We start from the raw sequence: 26,168 nt of genomic DNA, 5'->3' as shown, positions 1-26,168 counted from the left end.
CAAGTGCTACGTAGTTTTTGTTTACAGTTACAGTTGTTTACAGTTTTTGTTCTTCACCAAAACCCTTTCACTAAACTCTTAGAAGATGATGTTTATCACTTAATTGCATTTTTTGTCCCCTGTTCTTACCACAGGTGTCTCCTCCTTAGATTTCAGAACAAACAGTAATTCTATTATTGTGGTTTTCAATATTGCTGGGGTTTAGTAACATTTTAGCAAACAGTGCACTGTTTTGCACTCACATAAAGTACATTTAACCACAGTGGTTACTGTGCGCATACAGTAGATCAACAACTGGAGTATAAGTTTCCAAACAACATTATATCAGATTCATTATACTGTATCTGTGAGTCAAACTGAGTGCTATTTCTTGGGTCACTTGTCTCAATAGATTGTATGCTACAATTTTAGGTAAAACCTGTATTGATACCTACTGCAATTTATTTCTATATTGAGATATTCATTATAGCATTTAGCTTCAGCTTGATCCTTGTAAGGAAAACGTTCTCTGTTCCACCCTTGGATGTTGTGTGTGTGTCACCATCTCTTACTAAGGTAAGGCTGATGGAAAGAGATGGGCCTTGAGGTGCTTATTAAACAAGGGAAGACCTGAGTTCATTCTGACTTGTGGCAGACTTCCACAGCTGAGCACTTCTCATTTACTAACGTTACAGTAGCACTTAGGGTTTGTTTATGGCAATGAGACACCTGCAGCTGGCCCGGCCCAGCTGACTCCAGCTATGGGACTGTTTAACTGTAGTGTAGATGTATGGGGGTTGGCTGCAGCCTGAGCTCTCAGACCCTCCCACCTTGTAGAGTCCAGAGCCCTTTCTCCAGCCCGTGCCTGAATGTCTACACCACAATTAAACAGCCTCTGATCTCAAGCCCCACAAACCTTAGCCAGCCGGCACAGGCCAGCTGCAGGTTTTTAACTGCAGTGTAGACATACTCTTAGAGGCCTCACCCAGGCTCCTTTCACCAAGAATGCCTTACTGATGGCTTTTTTTCTGGGTACAAATAGTTACAGCCAATTTCCCTGAAAAGTGCTGAATTGGTGTTTCATAAACAGACCCATTTCACTCAAGTGTCTGAAATCAGAGTGGGAGAGGAAAGCTACCCTTAATGAAAAAAACAGTGTAATAATGTAATGAATATGAGGAAATGAAAGATTGGGAAAGGAGTTCCCTTTGCCAGACGTTTACAAGCCAACCAGAAAAAATAATAATGTAAAATTGCTTTCTGAGGATGTGGGGAAGGCAATGCCAGTCCTTGGTTTTTCTCTTTTTAGCATCAATCTGTCAAGGAGCCCTTCTGGATAAAGAAGATTTTGGCACCCAATTCTTCTCATAGGCTCTGATCTCCACCTAAGAATTTCTAAAGCTTTAAGCAAGCATGTTAGTTTGTGCTCATCCTCCTATTTCTAACCACACACCCAGGTCCTGTAATCAAAGGGGGAACGAGGTGGAAGCCTGCATTAGCTTCTCCACTTCCTGGAAAATAAAGATCACCTCCACTACTTAGGAAAAAGATAAGGTACCGCCATGAGTGTTTGCCGAAGTAGGTAGAGCCACAGAGTAGTGTTGAGAAAAGATGCCTCAACTGAGGCTTCTTCCTTCAAAAAGGTGTAAACTGCTCTAGTAGAGTGGCCAGGAAGAGGTTTGTACAGAGGAGATCAGCTGTAAAGTAAAGAATGTGGATTAAAAAATGTGACAAGACATATGCGACAGCTTTACAAGGGCCCCAAACAGAATGAGAAAGGAAGGGAATTTCTGACAGGATTTAGAGAAGAATGTAAATCTTCAAAGTGCTCTGCACATCCACAAAATTTCACAGGACCTTTTTGGGACTCTTGGTATTCAAAGAAAAATCTCCGAGGGAGAAAACCAGGATGGGTAAAGAGGAGTACCTTTCCCTCACAGAAAATCAAAACTGGAGTGCCCAAACATGGAGATGAAGTGACGGCAACCACACAGGCCACCTCCACTAAGAGAAGGTTAAAGACAATCAAATTTAATGGTTCAAAAGGGTCAGAGCAGAGGACTACAAGGAGAGATTGAGGTTCAACAGACAAAATCAAGTTTTAACTGGGAGACCTTATGGTCAGCTGGGAACCCAACTGGGAAGCCGTCTATTTCAAGTTTCTTGTAAGGTGAAAGCTTAAGGGGGTTGGGATAGCCTGACCTCTCGGTCTTGGAAACAGAGGGGTGCACAATGAAGTCAAGCTCTGAGAGGAACTTCCTTACAGAAAGATAGGAGTCCAATAGGCTTTCTGTTCTAATTTTTAGTGTCTGAGATATGTGAAAAACCATATAGGAACGATCACTTGGTGTTCTTTATGGAGGACGTAGAAGGGGGAGGAGAAAAGAGGCTGTAATGGCAGAGAGGCTCCAGATCTGCCTCCATTTTCCTCTTCTGTAGGAGATCTTTGACCACATGAGAAAGAGAAGCCATATTCTTTCTTGCAGGTGATTTAAAAAAAAACCCAGTGACGACAACCAAGGAAGCTTGAGAGAATGGGAGAGAAGTGCTTCTGAGCAGTTACAAGAGTTACACAAGGTGGGAGCACTGTGCAAACTAGCCTCATGACAGACAGCTGGAGAGGGATGGAAAAACGGAGGCACAGCTTCCCTCTCTTGCTTCCTTTCTTCAGTGTGTGCTCCACAGGGATTACAGTCATTGGCTGGAGCACAGGAAAAATGCTCCCCCCAGCAGGACCATCCTGCAAGGAGACAGGAAACAACTGAGAAGCAGAGCCTGTCAAGTAGAGGAAGATTGTGTGCCAACATCTTTTTATACCCAGATCATTTCACTGCCTGAATGACAGCAGAAAGAGGGACGAGATGGGTGAGATAATATCTTTTATTAGTTAGACAGACAAGCTTTCAATGTGGTAGCCATGTTGGTCTCAAGATATTAGAGAGACATGGTGGGTGAGGTAATATCTTTCACTGAACCAACTTCCAATAAAAGATATTAACTCATCCCCCTTGTCTCTCTAATATCCTGGGACCGACACAGTTACCACAACACTGCATATAACAGAAAGAGGAACACACAGTGTCTGCACATCCCAGAATGTTGAATGACCACTTGTGGTCATGGAAATTAGACCCTATTGGAAGAAAGGGTTGCTGTTGGAAGAAAGGTGTTGTGATACATTGGGAAACTAGAAATTAAAGTCAAGTATGATGCAAAAAAATTAAGAAATTATTCAAGTGTATTGGTCATGAGTTTCAGAATCATAAAATATGTTAATCAACAAAAAACTGAAAAGTGAGCTTTTTTTGTCCATATCTTTATTATTAGTAGTATTAATGTATGAAAACACCTTTGAAGAAAACAAATGTCCTTGAGATGTTAGATTCTATACAGCCAAAATGAATGTCTGCATCTATAGCTCTCCCTAAAAGTAACAATTAGGTCATTAAAATAAATTTAGAAAAACTGCCTGTAAAATAAAAAGTTAAAAAATATTCACCTTCATTTTATTTCATAGGTCACTGTCATACCATCTAATAAGATAATTAAAAACATGCAAGCAGCTGGTACTGCAGCTAAACAGATTAATGTAATAGTCTATAGTCACATGTGCTGGCAAAGGGTTCACCTCTTTGGCGAGGAGGAGGTCAGCTGCCCTTGGGAAGTAGAGAAAGACAGTGTTTCTACTTTCCAGTGGCACTGTATTGCAGATAGTGAGTATAGCTTGATTTGTTGTCCAAGTGACCCATTTGCACACCTAGCAAGGGCTTCTGCTGTGCTGGTATAACATCACAGCAGTGTTGCGATCAAACACATATTTAAAGGAAAAAACAAGTTCTTCCAAAATAATTGAATTAATGATGAGAGTACGCATATACCAAAAAAATGACAAACTATCCACACTGTTTAAATGTTACCATTAGTGAACTTCAAGCTTTCAATGATATCTTACAAAGATAGAATATTTAATCACAGCTTACTCTACTAAAGCTTTTTTTCAAACACACAGAGAATAATCTGAATTAGAAGCTGAAGATCAACTACATAATTCTCTGCTACCTAACCAGGATGTATCCATAACTTCGCAGAATACTTAGAAGTGTCCCAGTCACATGCTTGTCATTTCCACTGCTTAATGAGCTAGGAGAAGACACCCACTTATCTAAATTTAAGCAGAATTAACTACATCAGTTATAACAAATGCAAACATGATCCACACGCTAGAAGGATACAAACTATGTATAAACCATTTTAAGTCACAAATATTATTGCAGCACCATCAGTATCGCTGTAGTTAACGACCAGGCTAAAACTTGATGATAAATATTAACTCCAGGCTAAAACTTGTCATACAAGATTTTTGTATTGTAGCAAGGAAAACCTTCCCCCTCTCCCCCCCCCTCTCCAAATATTGGTTAAAACAACATGATTTGGGGATTAGTTATACATTAACGAAAAAAGTTAATATTGTACTTTCAAATTTTCTTGAGCACCTGTAACTATGTGCTTTTCCTAAATCTGTTTTCCTAAATTCTGAATGCAACTGCTGTTGATATTAAATTACTATGTTATTTTTTTAAACAGACAAGGACATTTTTTTCCTCCAGGGAAACTTTTCAATTGGATTTAGTGCACATCAGCTAACTCTACATATGACACTTGCACTGACCCATAAGGCTACTGCCTGTTAGGTCAGTAACCCCTTAACAAAGTCTCTAAGTATGATGCACTATAATAGGACAGAGGAGCTGCTATATACTATCAAATTAGTAATTTATTCAAGTAAATAATTTTACTCAAAATAATATTAATTTTAAAATGTTCTCTGATGGACATTACATCCTTGGAAAGATACTTGAATAGCACGGAAAAAGATTAGTAAACAAATACCTGTATCACAGGTAAAATCTTTACCACCATTATGTTTCAATGTCGTTTAAAGAGACATGGATGACAATGTCTTTTAATGGACCAACTTGTTGGTGAGAGAGACAAGCTTTCTAGCTCTGTGTAACCCACCTTGTCTTTCTAATATCCTGGGACCAACACTGCTATGACAACACTGCATACAATCAATCTAGTTTAACATTCATGTTTTCTTGCTCACCAAGTTTTTGTCTGTTCATCTTAACATAACATGCAGCACAGAGGACTATTAAGGGTGCATTCAAATCTATCAGCAAATTTACAGCTGGTCATGTTATATGGTAGGAGCCACTTGCCACTGAGCAGAAAACATTCGTTGCACAACTTAAATCCTGTAATGCTGCTTAATAACAAGCTGATTTGCCAACTATTCAAAGCCAAAGGTTTTTCTTAAATCTACTGTACTAGCTTGTTTTATCACCTTGCCTCTAACGATAACAATCAATTAATATTCTGGCACCGCAGTAAAGCCAGGCACTGATTTAAACATCTTTGTGAACTTCAGTGGTAGTTTTATAAAGTTATGCTGGAAACCTCTCTTTCAGAATACACTTACCATTCAGTAGGGGTGTGGCCAAGATACTATTATGTTTCTTCTTAGGGCAGGGGGGAGAATGAAGGACAATTTGTGCTCCCTGATTCCCAGGGCAACCCAGCACTGGTTTGGACCCCAGCATAACTTAGAGCAATGACAGAGCTTGTCTGTTATATGGCTTGTAACAGCCCCAAGGAGCTGATAGGACAGCCAGGTATTGACAGAATGCAGTGTGTACTATAGTCATGCCTCTCCCTCCCTCAGCTCACCTCTGCACCCTGAGGCTGGATTGTAGTGATGTAGCACAGCCTTTACACCAGGCAAGGATTCTTAACACAGAAGAAATCCTCTGCTATCCCTTTAGGACAGCTTTATGGCTTCTTCATGGCTTAAGCAGTGCAAAGGATCTTTAATGTGGGCCAGAATCTGGCCTGTCGGACTTGATGATTCCGATTGCAATTCCTTTGCATTCTTCTATGGGCCATATCCTGCAAAATGCAGGGTATTGCCAACTCCCAAATGAAATAGACTCTCCTTTCATGTTATAATTTGGCAGTTGGGATCAGTTGAGGTACTTGAGCTGACAGCTTCCAGAGACTTAACTGTCCGGTAGATAATGGCAGCATATTTTCAATGAAGAACCCTCAACACAGGAGTTCACTCTCCTTGCTGATCTGACTGGATGACCTTCAGGAATTGCTGCAAGGTCTATCCATTTGCATAGGGATTTTTTTTTTTTTGCCTGAGGTTTGAAGATTTTTTTGGGGTGGGGATTTTGAGTCCTTCAGTTAACATTGGCTAAGTTTGTTAATAATTATTTTTGTTATTCATTTTGATATTTTGTATTTGTTCAGAAAAGCTAATTAGCACATTGTATAAATAAATCTGAAAGACTCTGATGATAATAATGGCTTTACTTACTGAACATTTAAGAATCAGATTTTGTTATGCAGACATATACTTTAAACTATACTTGTGTCAAAACTATTGGATTTTCTTAATCAGGGATGTAAGTGTTTAGGGTTCTCAAACGTTAATTTAATAATGGAAATGGCTCTGTTTACATAAAGTGTGAAACTATATTTCTACCACTTTTATCCATTATCTGAGTTATCAACTAATACAGGAAGCAAAACTAGAATTTTTCTTCCTATTAGCTTTCTCTGCTTTGAGTACAAACATCCTCAAACATTTACGCAAGCAAGACTCAAGTTCTGATGACAATGCTAACAAAAAAGTTAACTTAACTCCATTTTCCTTAAATGGTATTTCTAGCGTTTATTACTAATTGAGATATAATAGTGTCATGTTTGCAGATGATAAATCAAAAATAGGTATTAACAAAACACAATTTAATACTCTTGTGAATTACATTTTAAGTGCTCTGAGGGTACACATCTATGCTGCGGACGCTGCGTCGAGCTACACAGATCGATGCAGCGGGATTGATTGAGCGGGCAATGGAGACCCGCACAATCGATCCTGGAAGTGCTCTCCGGCTGACGTACCCCCCCACACACCTCCCCGAAAAGAGTGATACTGCTTTGACCAGAAGGGGTTTCCTGTTGACGCAGCGCAGTGAAGATGCCGCAGTAAGTGAAAGTTAGTAAGTAGATGGGAGATGCGCAAGTTTCAGTACGTAGCTTGCGTATCTCCCATCGACAACACTGGCAGTGTAGACAAGGCAATAGGCTCCCATGTGATCAGTAGATTCAGTGATTTTGCAGAAGATCACAAACATGGTCCTGGTGAATTAAATATTTTATTAGCACCTAATGTGACACACTTAGAGGTGAAAGACTTTGGTGCCACTACATTCTTGAAAAACATACTTCGTGGACATGTGAGACTTTCGTTGTTGAAATGTTTAACTTGCTTTTTCCCTCTAATAAAATATGCTCCAAAAATTAATCTGTTTTTTTACAGCATTCGTTAATTCATCAAAAAAGAGATACCAAATCAATCTACTGAAAAAACCATGCTTCAGTTTAAATCGTATATTATTCTTAAATAATCCAGGACCACTCTTTGGCTTTTAGTAAGTGATGCTACCGCCTCTAGTCAAACAAGAAATATTTTTTTAAATAGCAAACAAGTACCTACCTGTAAGAAATAAATGTTTCATCGGAGTCAAAGGCATGATGTGTTCTTCCATTCTCATGAGATTCTCCTAACAAACAAAAATGAAAAAAGCAGACCTTAAGTCATGAGACAAGGGACACAATGATATTGAATGCAACAGTGTATAAGGGCATATGCAAGTGACCTTAATCTATGTGGCAAATTTGTTTCATGGCTAAGAAACAGAAAACCTTACCTGGATAGCTCTCATCCTTCCATCTTAAAGAATGTTATTGATTGGACTAGAGGGGACCTTACACCACAAGCTTCTGTTTTGGAAATAAATTTTCCCAAACCATAGAAGAGTTTGTATCTGGGGTTTTGAGTTAGCTTCTCTCTAGTTGTTAAACTAAGTGAATAAGATGTTTTAAAATGATAACACCTAATAAAAATGGATGGAAAAGAAATGTATTTGCCTTATCTGAAGTCAATTTATATATTGCGAAAGATTTTTAACTAAGGCTAAGTCTACACTGACCGTGGCAAATTCGCCACCGTTAGATCGATTTATCTGGATTGACTGAGCGGTCAGGGAAGACCACTCAGTTGATCCAGAAACTGACATATTAAGACCACCTCCACAAGTAGCGTAGCAGTGCTGTGAAGACGGCACACAGAAGAGAACCACAGCAGTCGACGGGAGTTACGCAAGTTTTTTGCGTAGCTTGCGTAACTCTGGTTGACTGCTGCCAAATCTTGGAGGTAAGTGTAGACAGGGCCTAAGTGAATACTAAAATGAAGTCTTCTTTCCACAGAAAGCAGTCGGGGCAGTTCAAGGTTCCCTCACGTTATCTCAGTAACATGCCTCTATGTAGAACAGATTACTTACGAAGGGGAGAGAGTGGTCCACTGTCCATACTCGCTGAATCCTTGTTTTTTCCCCCATCAGGACTAAGTTATGATGCTTATTCAAATAAAACACTCGTCCAAGAGGTATGGTGATTTGGCCCAGCGAACACAATTCCACACTGGGATTCAAGAGCCTGGAGTTCTACTGGCTCTGCTACCTGCCTGCTCTGTGACCTATTTTTCAGTCACTCCTCCACTAGGATAAATTAAAACCAGTAACCTAGGCATCAAAGATTGTCTTTCTGAGCAATCCAATCCCTCATCCCTCGACATACTGGTATTTTATTTCAGAGGCATAATATGATACAGGGCTAGATGGTGAAAAGGAATGGGATCTGATCCTAAACACCTACTAATCCACCAGTATAGGATTCTGAAATAAAGAGTTGCTGCCCCTTAGATATTTTCTTAGCTATTTAAGAAAGACCTGTGAACACCTTAGTTCTCACATCTTTTGAGAGTATATTTAATACAAAAGAAACTGCTCTACATATATATTATAAAGTCATAACTATTTTCGCAAATCTTGCACTAAGTAGGGAAGGGTTTTGTGGCTGTCAGTTTAAGAATCCAAGATAAAAGTGATTTCACTTAGGAAATCAGATCGTGCATTCCCCAGTTGCAAAAGCTGCTTACCCATGCCAAAATGAAGACACATCTTCCTGCTGACAAGTCTGCACTCTGCTTAAAATTTTATTTTTAATTGAAGATGAATTTGTTAATAAACATCAGCTGTAAAACAATTTTTCAACTGTACAACAATTCTAAGTTTAGTTTATATAAAACACTAGTTTATTGCTATTAACAGTGCAGTGTTTTATGCTTAGAGACAAGGAGAATGTAACAGACAAATATCTGCTTACATTATAAGTCTGTAAATTCCTATAGCATGACTTTCAAATACCATGTTATATTTGGTTTAAGTATATTTAAAGCTTAATAATTTAATGATTTATTCAATTTTAATTTGTACTTTCAAACCACTCTGAACAATCTGAGGTGCCACTGGAGATCATAACAGTGGTCCTGGTTAAGTCAAATAATAATTATAGAGCTTTCACTTTAAAGATGAGATTATTTTTAATTATTGAGTGAAGTACTTGAGGTACCATACTTATATAATTATGCTACTCATTAAATGGTTATTGAAAGCTGAAATGTAATTTTAATGACAGCTACCTATTTTTCTTTGTACATTTTATAGATGACAGATACTTCAAGAACACTAGTTTGCTCAAAATTCCTTGCAGCTGTACTTGAGCTTTCAGGTATAGAACTTTATAAGCTATGTTTGTTTTAAAAAAAGTTTAAAAATAATGTTATCTTAAAGATTATTTTGCTATATAGAGAAACAAAACATTCTGCTCACAGAGATGAGACAAAGAAAATAGTGATAAATAGATTCTTCTGCATAATGTCAGCAAGTTCTGGTCCTACAATATACTCTCTTTTCAAGCCCTATCCCTGAAAAAGCAGAACACATCTGCAAGGTAGGGTCAGCTATTTAGTTAGAAGACAGTGTTTTATTTAACAAAATGAACACCCAGTGACAAACACAAATATCGAAGGCTAACTTTACTCAAAATGTGTTTACTGTGTAATGCAAACAAAAAAATTACTTAACAGATTGCAGATCTTGAGAATAAAGATGTAATCAGCACACAATAAGCATTATACTATGCATTAAAACTATATCTAATCCCACAAAAGACTCCTTTGCGTCTTTGTAACACTAAAGTTCACAACTCTTCAAACATCAAACCCCATCAGATTCTTTTACTCCAAAGGTATATACTAAACATCAAATTGATTCACATAAAATTATTCTAATAATAAAGGGACTCTGACACTTGACATCTCAGAGTTTTGGCCTCAAATTATTAACCCACTGACTCATCCTCAGTATTTTCATCCCTTCCACATGATGCTTCAAATTCAACTTATCCCTCCATTTTTCCAAAGGCCAGTATCTTCTATACATTAAGCTTTTCTTTCTCACAATGAAAACTAAACAGAAGAGTAAATTTGTTTCATTAACAATATGAAAGCAAAAATTTCTGAGTTCGCTGCATAGGGGAAAAGCAATAAAGTTTTGAAGAGGGAAAAACTGCTTTGTTCCTTCAATCCCCTAGTTGAAATTAATTATAGCAAATGTTTATGAAAACATCTGTTCCATGCAGTTATAAATTCTTAATTTTAGCATGGGTGATTCTAGGCTCCTCTATTATTTTGAAACAGTCTAACAATTGAAAGGTTTACAAAAGAACAGACAATTTGATTTTCTGTAGCATCATATATGTAGTTTGCAATGTCCTGAGGACCTTTGCGACAAAGAAAAAGAAAAGAAATATAATACAAAATACAAAAAGACTAGCTAAGAAAGACAAACATCAGAAAAATCGTCAACTGGTCTAATTTGACTGAAGGTGGAAAAAAAAGAAAAGAAAACCAGATCTAAGGAACAAGACAAATTAAGCCTGCATTACATAACCTAAATCTATACAAAGTAAAATGTAGTGGATATACTGATTTCTATCTTACGCATTTTGATAAATTTCCTGCTAATAAAGGAGTGAGAACGGAGTACACTTGACATTACCTGTTTGTGTCAACAGAGGGTGCTACAGAGTTTAAGATGATTCAGTAGCTCTCCAATTCTGAAGCTCAATTGTTCGTACAATAAGATCCTAGGCTCCAAACACTCTCTTGGACTTTTTACATAACACCCTTGCAACTACAGTGTTAAATTCAATTTACACCAAATAAGCTTTTAAAATGATTAAATGGAGCAAGCTTGAAGCAGTGTACAGAAACTGAAAATAATGCCTTCAGCTAAAGAATTAAGTGCACTGCACTTCTGATATTTATAAAATAATTATTAGGCTAGAAAGTTAAAGAACATTTCACTTTGAGAAAGTTGTTTAAGTTGTCCGAAATAAAAATGATGCAACTTTTTGGTGAGCACGTTAGAGGAATCTTAAATTCAAACCTTTTTTCCCCTTGCTTCTGAAGTAAGTTAGGATCATTGACAGATTCATACTTTGCAATGCATGCATTGCTTTCGAAAGATTATTTTTGGTAACATTTTAAGTCTTAATGCTGTGACAAAACAATCTTTATATTTTGCCACAAATAAAAAAGCTAATATTATGGTTATGAAATGTATGTGGACAGTAAAAATTGTGCACCATGCTTACTCATTAATGGTCGAAAACTCTTGCACTAAACGCCGTGTTTGTTAATCGTGAACATTAACAAAGATGAGAAAAATTACCCTGAACATTGATGTAGCTTTTGCCTGTTCCTAGAGAGATATTTTTTCCTTATATCTATTTGAGTTTTCAGCAAAGAGGACACTGGAGCAAGACATTCTACAGTACCCACGCATGGACTAGTTTTGCAACAGTGGAGGATGGTGACATCTGAAAGTGGGCAGGCAAAATTGACACATAAAGGTGCAGAATGAGAGCCTGTTTATAGCAGTAGGGAAAGATAGCATATCTGGTGAACAATATGGTAGGAAATTCTATCCTGAGAAGCCTCCAATGTTTTGCAGTTATAAAAGAAATCATTTTGAAAGGGCAAGAATAACCAGGAGTGCAAAAAACCCAAGTAAACATAACCCTGATCTCTCTTTTAGATTGCTACTTTGCTAGAATAAACCGGCATTTTGCAATGATCTATACATACAAAATAACGGCAAAATGCAGGTGCATAATACATTATTATGTATTCTTTAAGCAAAAAAAAATTCTTTTAAATAGTTTAACCAAGAATTACATGCATAACTTTTCATATTCAAAATATGAAGATGTGTATGCCCAAAGTGCATTTTTGCAGGCAAGAGCATGAGTAGGAAATGTACATAAAATAAAACAGGGGTACATAAAATTGAGACTAAAATTTAAGAAGAATCTTTTGAAAATTTGACCTTTTGTGTCTTCAAGTTCATAATCACTCCACTCAAAGAATTTCAATAGCACCACATTATAAAAAGTTGTATCCTAATTTTTGACTTTGTAAATTCTTCCATACTACCCCTTCTGCCTTCCGTGGTAGGAGGAAAAGAGGACAAGGAAAGGAGAAAGCCAGAAGGAAGAAGTGGCAGGTAACAGACCAACCAACAAGGGTACGTGAGAAGAAGCAGTTTTCAACTATCCCTTTCCTTGTAGTTTCCACAGCACTTTGTGGCTCTCTGGCCACTTTACACTCACTTTCTATTTTAAAGAAGTTTGGGCTTTTATTTTTGCAAATAGAAAAAGGATTTAAAGTAAGAAATACAGCTCTGCCAACTACTGGGGTAACCATGGCCTGATTTATGTGGGAAGGAGAAGATGTTCAACTAGACCACTTACAATTTTAAAATTTGAATTAAATTCAACAAATAAATCTTCAGAGAAAAGAGGAAAATTCATAATCTTTTAGCTACTCTTGTTTTTTATTTGTCTACTAAGAGACAAATGCAACAGGCAATGAATTTTAGGATTTTTTTTTTTTTAAAGAAAAATGTAAAATAATGACCAATATTCTAATAGCAATAAGCCCTCCAAGATGTACTTGGGAAGGATTATCGGGTGGTACGTGTGCATCAATACTATACTAATGCACACTCAGTTGCGACAATGTAAGCCCTTTGGTACAGGGAGAATGGGCCAAATCAATAATGATGTTAACAGTGGTGTAAATGGGTCAATGTATGGCTGTAAATACAGCTGAACCTGAGAGTTACAAACACCAGAGTTACAAATTGACCAGTAAACCACACACCTCACTTGGAACCCGAAGTACACAATTAGGCAGTACAGTACACTACTGTGTGAAATGTACACTACTAAAAAATAAAGGGTAAAATAAAGATTTGACAATATAAGGAAAGTATTTCTGTGCTTCTTTCATTTAAATTAATATGGTTAAAAGCAGTGTTTTTCTTCTGCATAGTAAAGTTTCAAAGCTGTGTTAAATCAACGTTCAGTTGCAAACTTTTGAAAGAACAACCATAACATTTCAGAGTTACAAACAACTTCCATCCACAAGGTGTTCGTAACTCTGACTTTCTACTGTAGAAAGTAATGTAACTTTCACTGATTTAGCATTCTATAAAAGCTACACAGCACTGGTCAGTGTACATGTGTACAACTTCCACTGAAGTCAGTAAAAGTTTGGTCTGGTTATGTCAGGGTTGAATTTGGTATCAGGAGACCTGGTATAGCAAAAGATGATGTAGGATTAAGATAAATGTGCTTTATCTCACACTTTCTGGCCACTGATTTTCCTGCTGCATACCTCTTCCATCTCACACATTGAACATCACATTGACGCCAGTTACACTTACAAGTATCAATTGTTTATGACATGTAACTTAAATCAGTATCTAGATCACCAAGTAGATACAAAAACTTCAGTAAGATTTAGCTCCATTTACTCCATGCTGCATTCAACGCAGCATCATGTGGACTGTCTGCACCCAATAAATAATGGCCACCTCTAATCTCAAGAGAGCCCTCAAAGAGCATAAAATGAGTATTTAGTAAAATAAAGAAGTTATAGTAGTCTATTACAGCTATGGACAAGACCATGAATAATCATACTTTTACAGGAAGAAAAATCTTAGAATCAGTCTGAAACTATTGCTATAAGTTGATGTAACATGATGTACAAATCTTGAATGACTTAGCACTTGCATCCAGAATGTCACAGCTAATTTTAATTTAAAAAATAAACAGCCTCAAAGGTCTGTGAACAGTAAATTGCAATAATCCAGCCGAGATGTAATAAATAGGAGTTAATGACTCGGTATCCCCCTGAGACAACACTGGTCATACAGCTTTGCTTAGTTTTAGACATGCACAATCTGGGTATAAAGGTGGTCTCTTTTACTTTTACTTTGATAACAACAAAAACGTATCACTATTTCTTTTTTATATCTAAGGATTGTTATAGTTTTTAATGTACTCAGTATTTCTTCAATTGCACCCAATTTAAGACTTCTAACTGTAAAATATAAGTATATGCAATCATTCTATTTTAGGAAAATAAAGCATAGCTAAGTGTTGTTTCATTTTCAAACTGACCATGAAGAATAATTGTTTCATGCCCCATGATGCTAATAAATTTGGAGTCAAAAGGTTGACAACTGGATAGGGCAAGCAGTTTTCTGCTTTCTTGATACGTTGCCAAACTTAGAAATTGTTATTATATACTGAGAACAAAACTTTTATTGGTTAAAGTGACTAAACATCCTACTATAGGAAACTAAACCTAGCACATTGGCAACTAAAATTGGATAGAGTTAATGAGCCATATTTTGGATCAAACTGTACTTGGTACAGTCTGGAGTAACACTGAACTACTTTGCATTTACACCAACATAAATTGAAGGAGAATCTAGCCCATTACATTTAATTAGAAATGAAATGCTACTCCTATATCAAAACTACGGTTTTCACAACACTCTTACTATCTATATAAGAAGATTCCAGGACTGTCACACTGTCTGTCTGTCATTCTGAAGACTAGAATGCATATTTATTCAGGGTGAAGCAATGGAAACAGCTGGAAGCATGGTTGAGTGCTCTTTCTGTTTAGAATATCATCAGGTTCAGTCATCCCTGGGATTTGTGATCTGTACTGTCCAATTTTTAAGTTCTCACCCATTTTGACTTTATGAATTACTCCTGTGTGATGACATCGGCTTTCAGCTGCACTAAGGTATGTATCTATGCTGAGCCAAGAGTCTAAGATTATTGTGATATCAGAAGTAACTCAACCAATCACCACTCTTACTCCCTAGCTAATTTGCACCCAAAAATGTCACTGGTTGTATGAGGGAAACTGCACATGTTGTCATTTACCTGGACTAACTACCACACTCATATAACAGCATGGTCTTGCAGCTACCATTTATTTGTATTATCATGGCACCTAAGAGGCTCGCTCATGGACCAGGACACGATTGTGCAAATGCAGAACAAAAAGACAGTTCATGCCCCAAAGAGCTTAAAGTCTAAGAATAGGACAAGGGACAATAGATGGATACAGACCAGAGTGATATCGGAGCACAAGGAAACAATGAAACAACATTGATAGGCATGATAGAATGTGATCTCAGTACATCAGCAGCTTAACCGGTGTTAAGCTTTTTGTGGACATCATAGACAAGGAGAACTTTTAGGAGGAACTTGACGGAAAACAATGAAGAGGCATGCGGATGTTTACAGGCATAAAGGGCAAAATGGGAAAAATAACAAAGGTGCTTCTTTAAAAATGTAACAAGTGGACAATGGAGGCTGACATCATGGACCAATTGGAGAAGGGAGGCAACACTGGAAGGAGGACTGCTGAGAAGAGATGCGGTCCACCTGATTAAGATAGGAAGAGTATCTTGGTTGACTGACTCACCAACGAAGTGAGGTGGTCTTTAAATTAACTTCAAAAGGGGCAGGTGATAAAAGCTCACAGGTAAACATAAAAAAAGGCATAAAATTAACAGACGACTAGATGGCTGAGGGGATGCAGGGGAGTGGGAGACATGGAAAATTACAATGATGGAATTTAGGGACACCCTGATGAAATCCAAAGTTTGTAGGGGGTAAGAACGAACTTTTTGGCATTTGTGCTGAACTCCAAAAAGGAGAGAAGTTGCAGCATTGTATAAATCAGTGCCTGGGCCTCCTAGCATGACCTGGCAACAAGAAGCCAATCATTGAGGTAGGGGAAAACAGTTCTCTGTAGTAGAGAACGCCTTGGTAAAGACCCTCGAGGTGGTAGCAATGCCAAAAGGGGGTACTCTGTACCAAAAGTGGCTGGAACTGACTATAAATCTGAGAAAGTGTCTGTGAGTGGGATGAATGTACAAGTGAAAGAAGGTGTCCTTCATGTCGAGAGCTGTAAACCACATGTCTTTTTCCACGATTGGAAGTATAGATGCCAACATGACCTGAAACATGCAAATTTGTGAATAAAGCCACTGAGATGGCAGAGGTTGAGAATGGGTCTCCAACCACCTTTCTTTTCGGGCACTAGGAAATATGTTGATTAAAAGCCTCTCCCTTGGCACTGAAGAGGAACCCATTCTAAGAGAGATTCTGCTTCTTGTTTTAGAATGTTCTTGTGAGAATGGTTCCTGAAATGGAGTAGGAAAGAGGAATTTGAAGGGGGTAGGGATGCAAACTCTATTGTATAGCTGAAATGGATATTGCTGAGCACCCACGCATCTGCTGGTGTTGCACTCTAGATGTTGAAAAAGAGTTAGACAACCCCCCCAAAAGCGTGTGGGAGTCAGGAGTTGTTGGACTCAGTGGTTTGCAGTTCTTGAACTCCTGTCAAAAATAGCATTTAGCCGAAGGCCGCAACTGGGATGAGGAACCTGTTGCAGAAGGTGTGGAGAAGCGGCTCTTTTGAGCTATCTGCTTCTTACGTGGTGACTCATAAAGTGTCTGGTGGAAGAAGGCTGGTCTGGTCAAGGCTTGTAGTGTTGTTGGTGGAATTTTCTCTTCAGGGTAGGTGTATATATTCCTAGGGAGTGGAGGATGACCCTGGAGTCCTTTAAAGTGTGCAAGGACTCATCTGTCTTCTGATCAAACATATCCATCCCATTGAAGCAAGGTCCTCAATGGTTTTTCTGGACCTCCCTGGGAAAACCAGGCATGGAGCCATGACTCTGTTAGCATCATGATGGAAGCAGCCATTGCACTGGAAGATGCATCAGGTACATCTACTGCTGACTGGACAGTGGTCCTGGCAACCATTTTGCCTTCCTCTATGAGAGCCTGGAAACAAGATCTCTCCTGCATTGGGAGACTGTCAATATAGTCTGATAATTTCCAATAGTTCACAAAGCCATACTTAGCCACTAGTGCTTGGTAACTGATTATCCTGAACTGAAAGTTAGAAGAAGAAAAGACCTTCCCCTTCTCAATAAGTTGAGATTTGCCCTCTTTCGCAGTCAAGGTAGTTCAGTGGTGTTGCTGCCTATATCTCTGTAAGGTAACTTGGACAATTAAGAAGTAGCAACAGGTTCAGAACTGAAATTCTGCCCCCTTGGCTGGGATATAGTACCGCTTCTCTGTCCTCAGAGAGATAGTGATGCAGCTAGCTGTGGTTTGCTCCAGGATTAACCATGAATGTTACTCTAGTGGAGTTAGAGGACTGCAGGATCTCCAGGAGCTTGTGTTGAGGATCTTGACCCTCAAGAGGAATCTGAAGCTCCCCTGAAATTCTGCAAAGGAGTTTGTGGAATTGCTTATAGTCATCAGGTGCAGATTAAGACATCGGAGTCACTGTCATATCTGGCAATGCAGATGGCAATCTCATCAGATCTGGTGGAACCGCCGGGTCAAGAGTATACTCTTCCCTTCTCAGTAGTACTCTCTTTGCCCCTCAAAGGGGAGAGAAAAGGCATGACTCCCTAGCAGAACAGACCAACTCTGTGGTATGGTTCTGGTCCCATAGCCCCACTATGGCCAACAAGATGGGTTAAATGAGGCTTGTGGTGATCTCCAAAATATAGGGTACCAGTGGGTTTGAGGGAGATGATGAGGTGGAGGATGACCCCAAGCTGGCCCAGGTCTTTTGACCAGGAAGGTGTGTCTTGAAGAAGGAGGGCATAATGGTTCATCTGGCAGTTCAGAATCTCCTGATGAAGAGAAAACTGATTCCGTTTCCAACAGGATACCCATGGTGACACAGGAGGGAAATCACAGCCTGAAGATGAAACAGGAGAAAAACTCCTTCCAAAAGCCCACACCCCCAGTGAAGTCACATCCTCTCTCAAAAGAGAGGGACCTGAAGAAGTGGGAGACTCTGGGTCTGAGAAAGTGAAGATTTCCTCAGGAAGAGTGTATGTCTCAGCTCTTCGCAGGCTGAGGGGGTTCGGTCTGCCTGAACCACTGGAGCCACAGAAGAGAGAGTCTGTGCCACAGCCACTGAAGACAAAGACTGAACTACAGCTGACCGATGCTCTCAGCTATTGATCTTCATTGGTACTGGTGGAACCTGAAGTTTGTGCTTGGGAGGTACCAGGAGCATGGTACAGTTGCATCATGATCTGGTGCCAATAAAACCCTAGACTTGTGGGCTTTCTTATCATGCCGCTGAGACTTAGTACGTCTTAAGTGCTCTACTGCTCAGTTTAGGCAGGGCTAGATCTGACTTCTTCAAAGTGGATTTGGAAGAAGGCTTAGCCTCATGCTTATGAGAATGCTCCCTTCTCTCCTAACAAGACCCCACAGAGGGAACTTGGGATAGACTGCTTCACTCCTGATTCAGATATAGTGGCAGAGGTGCACACCTTGCTGAGTCAGGCTATTGTACAGGGGGTTTCCTCAGCCTCGGTCCGATTGAGACCTCATGGCCTTTTCCATTAGGTGCTTCCTAAGGTGAAGCTTCAGCCCTTCCTGGGTATGGCTTAGGAATGAACAGCAGATACTGCACTTTGCTGTGATGTGGCCTTCCGCACAAGCAGCACAAACTGCAATGGTGGTCGTTGCTGACATGAAGGATTGCGGGCAGGAAGCACAAATTTTGAAGCCCAGAGTCCTGGGCATAGTCTAATACCAAAGCAGGGTACTGTGGGTGGGGTGGGGTGCGGTGCAGTGTACTCACCAGATCAGGGAGACTAACTATAAAACACTAAAACTAACTGATAAAATCTTCAAAACTCTAGCATATAAAAACTATTTACAAATATTTAAATATATTTTAACAGATAAAGAAGAAAGCCAAAGCTTCAGACGCTAGAGGTCCCAACCTCCACTATGCAGCTATGAGAAGGAACTGGAGAGGCGGTTCATCCACCCTGCCTTTTATCTCCTCATTTGGAAGCACAAGGTGAGCCAGGGCGCATGCGCAGACCAATGGACTCTGCTTTCAAAATTCTCCAGCTCCAGGGACATGGAGTGCATGTTACCCATAGGGGAATACACACAGGGACCAGCACCCGAAGAAGAATCAGCTGCATCTGCAGTAAGGGATATTTAGGTTAGATATTTGGAACAATATTCCAACTATAAGGGTAGTTATGTTCTGAAATAGGCTTCCAAGGGAGGTTGTGGAACCCCCATCATTGGAGGTTTTTAAGAACAGGTTGGACAAACACCTGTCAGGGAATAGTTTAGGTTTCCTTGGTTCTGCCTCAGTGCAGGGGTCTGGACTCAATGACCTCTGAAAGCTTCTTCCAGCCCTACAGGTTTATGATTTTGATACTGAATGACAGATGATAGGCAGGGTGGGGAGAGGCCAGGAAGTGCCTTGAAAGTGAAAACAAGTCACTTGTTTGATGCAACAGAGGGAGCCAGTGGAGAGATGTGAAGAGAGAGGTGACATGGTTTCAGTGATGGGTTAGAAAATGATCTTTGTATCAGCATTATGAATGGATATGAGTGCAGCAACATTGCATTTGTCATAACTGATATGGGAAATAAGAGCTTGGATGAGAGTTTTAACTATGCGGATCAATATGAAAGGTTGTATTCTAGAGATTACGTATAAATAATCTGCAAGATTGAGAGATAGCCTAGACTAGAGAGAGGTATGAGTCAAGATATCACATAGGTTATGGGCGTGAGTGACAGGCAGGACGATGGTGTTCACAGTGATCAAGAAAGGAGGTAGAAGGGAAAACTTGGTGAAGAATAAGAGATATGTTATAGCCATGCTGAGCTTGAGTGGATGGCTAAACACCCATGAGGAGATATCAGAGACGGGGGAGTTTTTATTTTGGATAGAAAGAGACAGGTCTGATATAAAGAAGTAGATTTGTGATTTGTCTGCACACAGATGGTAGTTAAATTTGTATTTGCAGATGAGTATCGAGAGACAAAGTGTACAGGGAGTAGAAGAAGGGGACCAAGGGCAGAGCCCTGTAGAACCCCCACAGAAAGCTGGAGAGGGGATGAGGTGTATCAGCCAAAGGACTAAGCAGGAAGAGAGATAGGAGAAGAACCAGAAGAGGACAGAATCACAGAAGCCAACCAGGCCAAGATTTCAAGACGAACTGCATGATCAACTGTGTTGAAGGCAGCCAACAGGTCAAGGAGGACAAGCATTGAGTACTGGTTCTTAGATTTGGCTAACAAGAGGCCATTAAGAGACTGTGGCAAGAGTGGTTTCACTTGAGTGCAAGGGGAAGAAGTCAGATTTTTAAGTGTCTACGATAGAAATGGAGGAGAGGAAATTCAGAGAGCAATTGTAAAAAGCACTTTCAATGATCTTAGACTTGAAAGGGAGAAGGGAAATGGTTTGAGAGGCAAGGGGAGTTGAGGATGACTATTTGGTATATTTTAACAGTATTAAATACAAATGCAAATGAGACAGAAGATAACAAATATTTGTGAAATCAAGAGGAACATGAATAAAACAAAACCAAAAAACATGTTGGCATTCTACTACAAATCCATTAATGTGACGGATTCTTAAAAAGCAACCTGGTAGTCTTAGTGCATCTGGACAGAATTTAAAGAATGCATTATCATTGCCATGCTCAAGAGAGTAAGAGACAAACTAGTGCATGATTAAAAAGGAAACTGGCTGAAAATTTTTATTAACAGTATCTGGCAGCTAACTTCATGCATTAAACATTAACAGCCAAGAGGAGTGCACCAACCCCACCCTGGCTTGTACTTGAGATTTCCAGGCCCTTTAGAGAAAACAGTTACCTACCTTTTTGTAACAGTTGTTCTTCAAGATGTGTTGCTCATGTCAATTCCAAGTAGGTGTGCGCATGCCGCGTGCACAGTCGTCGGAAGGTTTTTCCACTAGCGGCACCCGTCAGGTTGGTGCAGGCGCTCCCTGGAGTTGCACCTCCATGGCACCATATATAGGACTCCGCTAACCTGCCACCTCTCTGGTTCCTTCTTGCTGGCTGGCTCCAACAGGGGGGAAGGTGAGTGGGTCTTGGAATGGACATGAGCAACACATCTCAAAGAACAACAATTACAAAAAGGTAGGTAACTGTTTTTCTTCTTCAAGTGCTTGCTCATGTTGATTCCAAGTAGGTGACTCCCAAACTGACCACAGGAGGAGGGGTCGAAGCTCACGGAATTGCTGATTTAAGCACTGCTCTGCCAAATATTACATCATCTCTGACCTGTTGGGTGACGCGAGGAAAACATGTACTTCAATGACCATGTTGCGTCCCTGCAGAACTCCTGTGTAGGGACATGTGCCAGGAATGCTGCTGAGAAGAAGGCAGCGCTCTCATGGAGTATGGTGTCACTGCTGGCACCTTTCCCAGGTCATAAGTTCTAATGCAGGACGTGATCCATGATGAAATCCTCTGGGATGACATCAGGGTACCCTTCATCCTGTCCACTACTGCGACAAAGAGTTGGCTTGATTTACAAAATGATCTTGTCGTTTCAATGTAGAAAGCCAGTGTCCGCCTGACATCTAGGGAATGGAGACTTCATTCCCTGCAATTGGCATATGGGTTAGGAAAAAAGGGCAGGGAGGAAAATGTCCTGGCTCATATGAAACTGGGTTATCACGCTAGGGAGGAAGGCCAGATGTGGTTGCAACTGGATCTTGTCCTTATGGAACACCGTGTATGGAGGTTCGGATGTCAGAGCCTTGATCTCAGACACCCTACTAGCTGAGGTTATTGCGTCCAGGAATGCCACCTTCCATTGAGAGGTAGAGGAACAAGCATGTTGTTAAGGGCTCAAAGGAGGCCCCATTAGCTTGGAGAGCACCAGGTTAAGGTTCCATTCCAGTACTGGACAGCAGAGTTGGGGATATAGCCTGTCCAGGCCCTTAAGAAAACGGGTCACCATTGGATTAGCAAAGACTGATCAACCATCCACCCCAGGATGGAACGCAGAGATCGCCAGTAGGTGCACATTTATGGACGACACTGCTGGACCTAGCTGCTTCAAGTGCAGCTAATAGTCCAAAATGAAGGGTCATGCTGCTTGCGTTGGAGGGGCGCCCTTCTGCATTGCCCAAATGGAAAACTTCCTCCACCTGGCCAAGTACGTAGCTCTGGAGATAGCCAGGCTGGGGCTATCAATATGACATACGCTCTGTCCCTTCTGATCTTGAGCAGGACCTTGTGAACGAGCAGGAAAGGCGGGAAAGCATAAAGCAGGTGGCCCTACCAAGGAAGGAGGAATGTGTCTGTGACTGAGCACAGGCTGTGGTGCAGGAATGAATAAAACTGTTGACACTTCCCGTTGAGTCTTGCTGCAAACAGATCTACTTATGGAATTCCCCACTGTTGTTCACGACATCCGGGCGAATAGACCATTCATGGCAGTGGAAGGATCTGCTGAGATTGTCCGCCAGCTTATTCTGGGATCCAGGGAGGTAAGATGCCTCTAGGTATATGGAGTGAGCTATCCAGAAATCCTACAGCTTGAGGACTTCTTTACACAGGGGAGAGGAGCGTGATCCACCTTGTCTGTTTATATAAAACATTGCTGTTGTATTGTATGTCATGACTGAAATGCATCTGCCTTGTAGGTGGGACTGAAAGGTTTGGCATGCTCGGTGAATCGCTTTCAGCTCGATGTTGATGTGGAGCAATCACTCTGCTCAAGACCAGACGCCTTGAGTCCTGAGGGTTCCTAGATGCATTCCCCACCCCAACGCTGAAGTGTCCATGACTAGACCCAACGACGGCTGGCATCTGGAGAAAGGTACTTCCATGCATACTTATTGAGGGTGGAGCCACCACAGAAGGGAGTCAACCCAAGGGGGAAGTGAAACTATCTTTTTCTAGTTTGTCTCTGTGTGGCTGGTATGCTGATGCCAGCCAAGCCTGGAGAGGTCTGAGCCCCAGCCTCAGGTGCTCGCTCACATACGTGCAGGAGGCCATATGTCCTAGGAGCTTCAAGCAGCTCTGTGTCATCATGGTGGGAAAGCATCTGAAATCCTCTATGATGTAGCAAATCATCTGGAAGTGAGACTCCGGCAGAAGTACTCTGGCCTGAATCGAGTGTAGGACTGCTCCTATAAACTCTATTCTTTGGGGAGGGGACAAGGTCGACTTGAGTGTGTTTAGCTGTAGACCCAGTCTGTTGAAGGTCGACCGTATCAGGTTGACATGTGCCTCTATCTGCTCCCTGGAGTGGCCCTTGACAAGCCAATTGTCTAGATACAAGAACATTTGTACCAGTTGTCTCCTTAGGCAGGCAGCGATAACCACCATACACTTGGTGAACATTTGAGGGGCTGCTGACAAGCCAAAGGGGAAGAGTGTAAACTGATGATGAGTGTGATTTTCTATGAACCTGAGGAACCATCTGTGGGACAGGACTATTGATATGTGAAAATAAGCACCCTTCAAGTCAAGGATGGCATACCAGTCCCCTGGATACAGGGAGGGGATAATAGTGGACAAGGATACCATGCAGAATTTCAGTTTCTCCATGAATCTGTTGAGGTTTCGCAGGTCGAGAATAGGTCTGAGACCTCTTTGGCCTTAGAAAATATTGCAAGTAAAACACCTTCCCCCTTAGTACACAAGGAACCTCCTCTACTGCTCCTGCTCTTAGGAGCCTTTGCACCTCCTGAATAAGAAGTTGCTCATGAGAGGGGTCCCAAAAGAGGGAGGGGGATGGGAGGAAGGGAGGTACAGAATTGGAAAGAATATCCCCATTCTACTATGTGCAGCACCCATCTGTCCGAGGTTATATGAGCCCAGGCACAATAGAAATGGAATAGACAGTTCAGGAAACAGGGAGAAGGATCCGGGATCTGGTCTGGTGTGCTGGCCTTGGGCACACCCTCAAAATGCTTGTTTGGAGATGGAGGGCTGCCTCGCTAAGCCCCGACTTTCGTTGGACAGAGGTTGAGATGTCCTATGCCTATTATTACTGTCCCACTTCCCAGACTAGTCCTGCCTAGGCTGCACAGGATAAAACCGCCAAGGTGGCTGGGGCTTAAAATGCTTCCTTTGGGTGGATGGCACATGAAACCCTAAGGATTTCAGTGTTGCTCTTGAATCCTTCAAGCTGTGAAGTTTGGAGTCTGTCTTCTCCAAAAACAACCCCGAACATTCAAATGGCAAGTCTTGAATTGTTTGTTGGACCTCTGGGAGGAGGCCCGACACCTGAAGCCAAGAGCTCCTTCTCATGACGATCGCAGATGACATGGTTCAAGTGGCCGAGTCAGCTGCATCCAGGACAGCCTACAATGAGGTTCTTGCCACTGTCTTGTCATCTTCCACAACAGCTCCTAATTCTGATCTGGAATCGGCCAGGAGCAGTTCTCTGAACCTTGTCATGGTCTCCCAAGAATTAAAATTATATCGGCTCATTATTGCTTGTTGGTTTGCGATGAGAAGCTGGAGACCCCTAGTGGAGTACACCTTCCTACCGAAGAGGTCCAGCTTCTTTGAGTTCTTGGACTTGGGCATTGGGCCTTGCAGCCCCATCCTACCTTTCTCATTTACTGCCGCTGCCACGAGTGACCCTGGCTGTGGGTGGATAAAGAAGAACTCATGCCTTTTACAGGGTGCAAAGTATTTTCTTTCTTAGCTGTGGGGAGGATAAAGGCTGGTGTCTGCCACAATGTTTTGGTGGTATTCTGAATGGTTTTAATGAGGGGCAGTGCCACCCTTGAGGGGCCTCTGGTGCTAAGATGAACACAACAGAGTCCACTGACTCCATCACTTCTTCCGCTTGGAGTCCTAGATTGTGGGCCACTCCTCACAATAGATCCTGGTGAGCCCTGTTGTCCACTGGGGGGTGGCATGGTCGAAGTCCCTGCCTCTGCCTTGTCGGGGGAGGAGGATGTCCTGGGTAGTATTGGACCTTCCTGACCTCCGGGTCATGAATTTTGCCCTGCACTGGGTTGACATGCTCAATGCCAGGGTGAGCCCAGGTGTTGGACCCTGCACTGTACTCTGTACCAGCGACTCCAGGGGTCCGAATCAGACAGTGCCGCATCATGACAGGCTTGTCTCTAGATGGAGGTTTTAATTCCGGCACACTCTCTAGTTATTCTTGATCTTGACATCTGCCTTAGTGCCGGGCAGTGTCAAGTGTTCCCCATGCAACTGGAAAACCCATTGTCAGAGGCGACTGAGTGGGAATGCCTAGAGTAAGACCCCTAGGCCTGGTGGTATGCCCACAGAGTACAAAAGGGCCATCGCGCATGCATCTGCTATTGCTCTGGCCAAGGTCTTATGAAGGGGGCCTGCCCCTTCTCCCCATAGTGGCACCACTCCAATCTTGTTGGTTTGCGATGAGAAGCTGGAGACCCCTAGTGGAGCACACCTTCCTACCGAAGAGGTCCAGCTTCTTTGAGTTCTTGGACTTGGGCATTGGGCCTTGCCCTCAGCACCACCATGGTCCCCATGCTCAGTGTCATCGGATTCAGAGAAGAGTCATTTACCAAAGAAGTTAGAGAATCTGTGGGGTATCATGGGCACCTACAAGGAATGTATCCTAATTTACCCACAAATTGGGAAAGGCGAGAGGAGGAAGAACTCTACATAGAAGTAGAAATCTCACCAAGTGGCAGATGCAGGTTCTCCACTACCACCTCCTGGGAGGACAATGACTTGTGTGAATCCTTACTGGTAATTTTACAATGGAAATAAGGAAGCCCATACGGTGTATTTCAAGACGTAAGAAATATGACTGCTTTAAAATGTAAATTAGACAAGTATAACTAGATTTTTCATGCAGACAACATTTATATTTCAAGTTCTCTAAAAGGAGGATGATTTAATTTACACAATAATAGGAGACAGCAAGAAACATTTAGTAGTAGTCAATTTTTCTGCGTGGTTTGTCTAACTCTGTAAGGAGAATGT

General features: G+C 41.1%; 1 protein-coding gene across 1 annotated transcript in view; it reads right to left on the bottom strand.

Moving 5' to 3' along the window:
• TBC1D5 (TBC1 domain family member 5) overlaps positions 1–26,168 on the bottom strand; it is a 450,092-nt gene that overhangs the window by 227,747 nt on the left and 196,177 nt on the right. The window contains exon 5 of the mRNA XM_067561949.1: positions 7,544–7,610. Coding sequence (XP_067418050.1) covers positions 7,544–7,610 — 67 coding nt within the window. The remainder of the gene's footprint in view (positions 1–7,543; positions 7,611–26,168) is intronic.

Source organism: Emydura macquarii, unplaced genomic scaffold (genome assembly GCF_026122565.2).
Source record: "Emydura macquarii macquarii isolate MOO-44397 ecotype Brisbane River unplaced genomic scaffold, CSIRO-AGI_Emac_v2 contig_2422, whole genome shotgun sequence".
Lineage (NCBI taxonomy): Eukaryota > Metazoa > Chordata > Testudines > Chelidae > Emydura > Emydura macquarii.
This window is presented reverse-complemented; position numbering and strand designations above follow the sequence as displayed.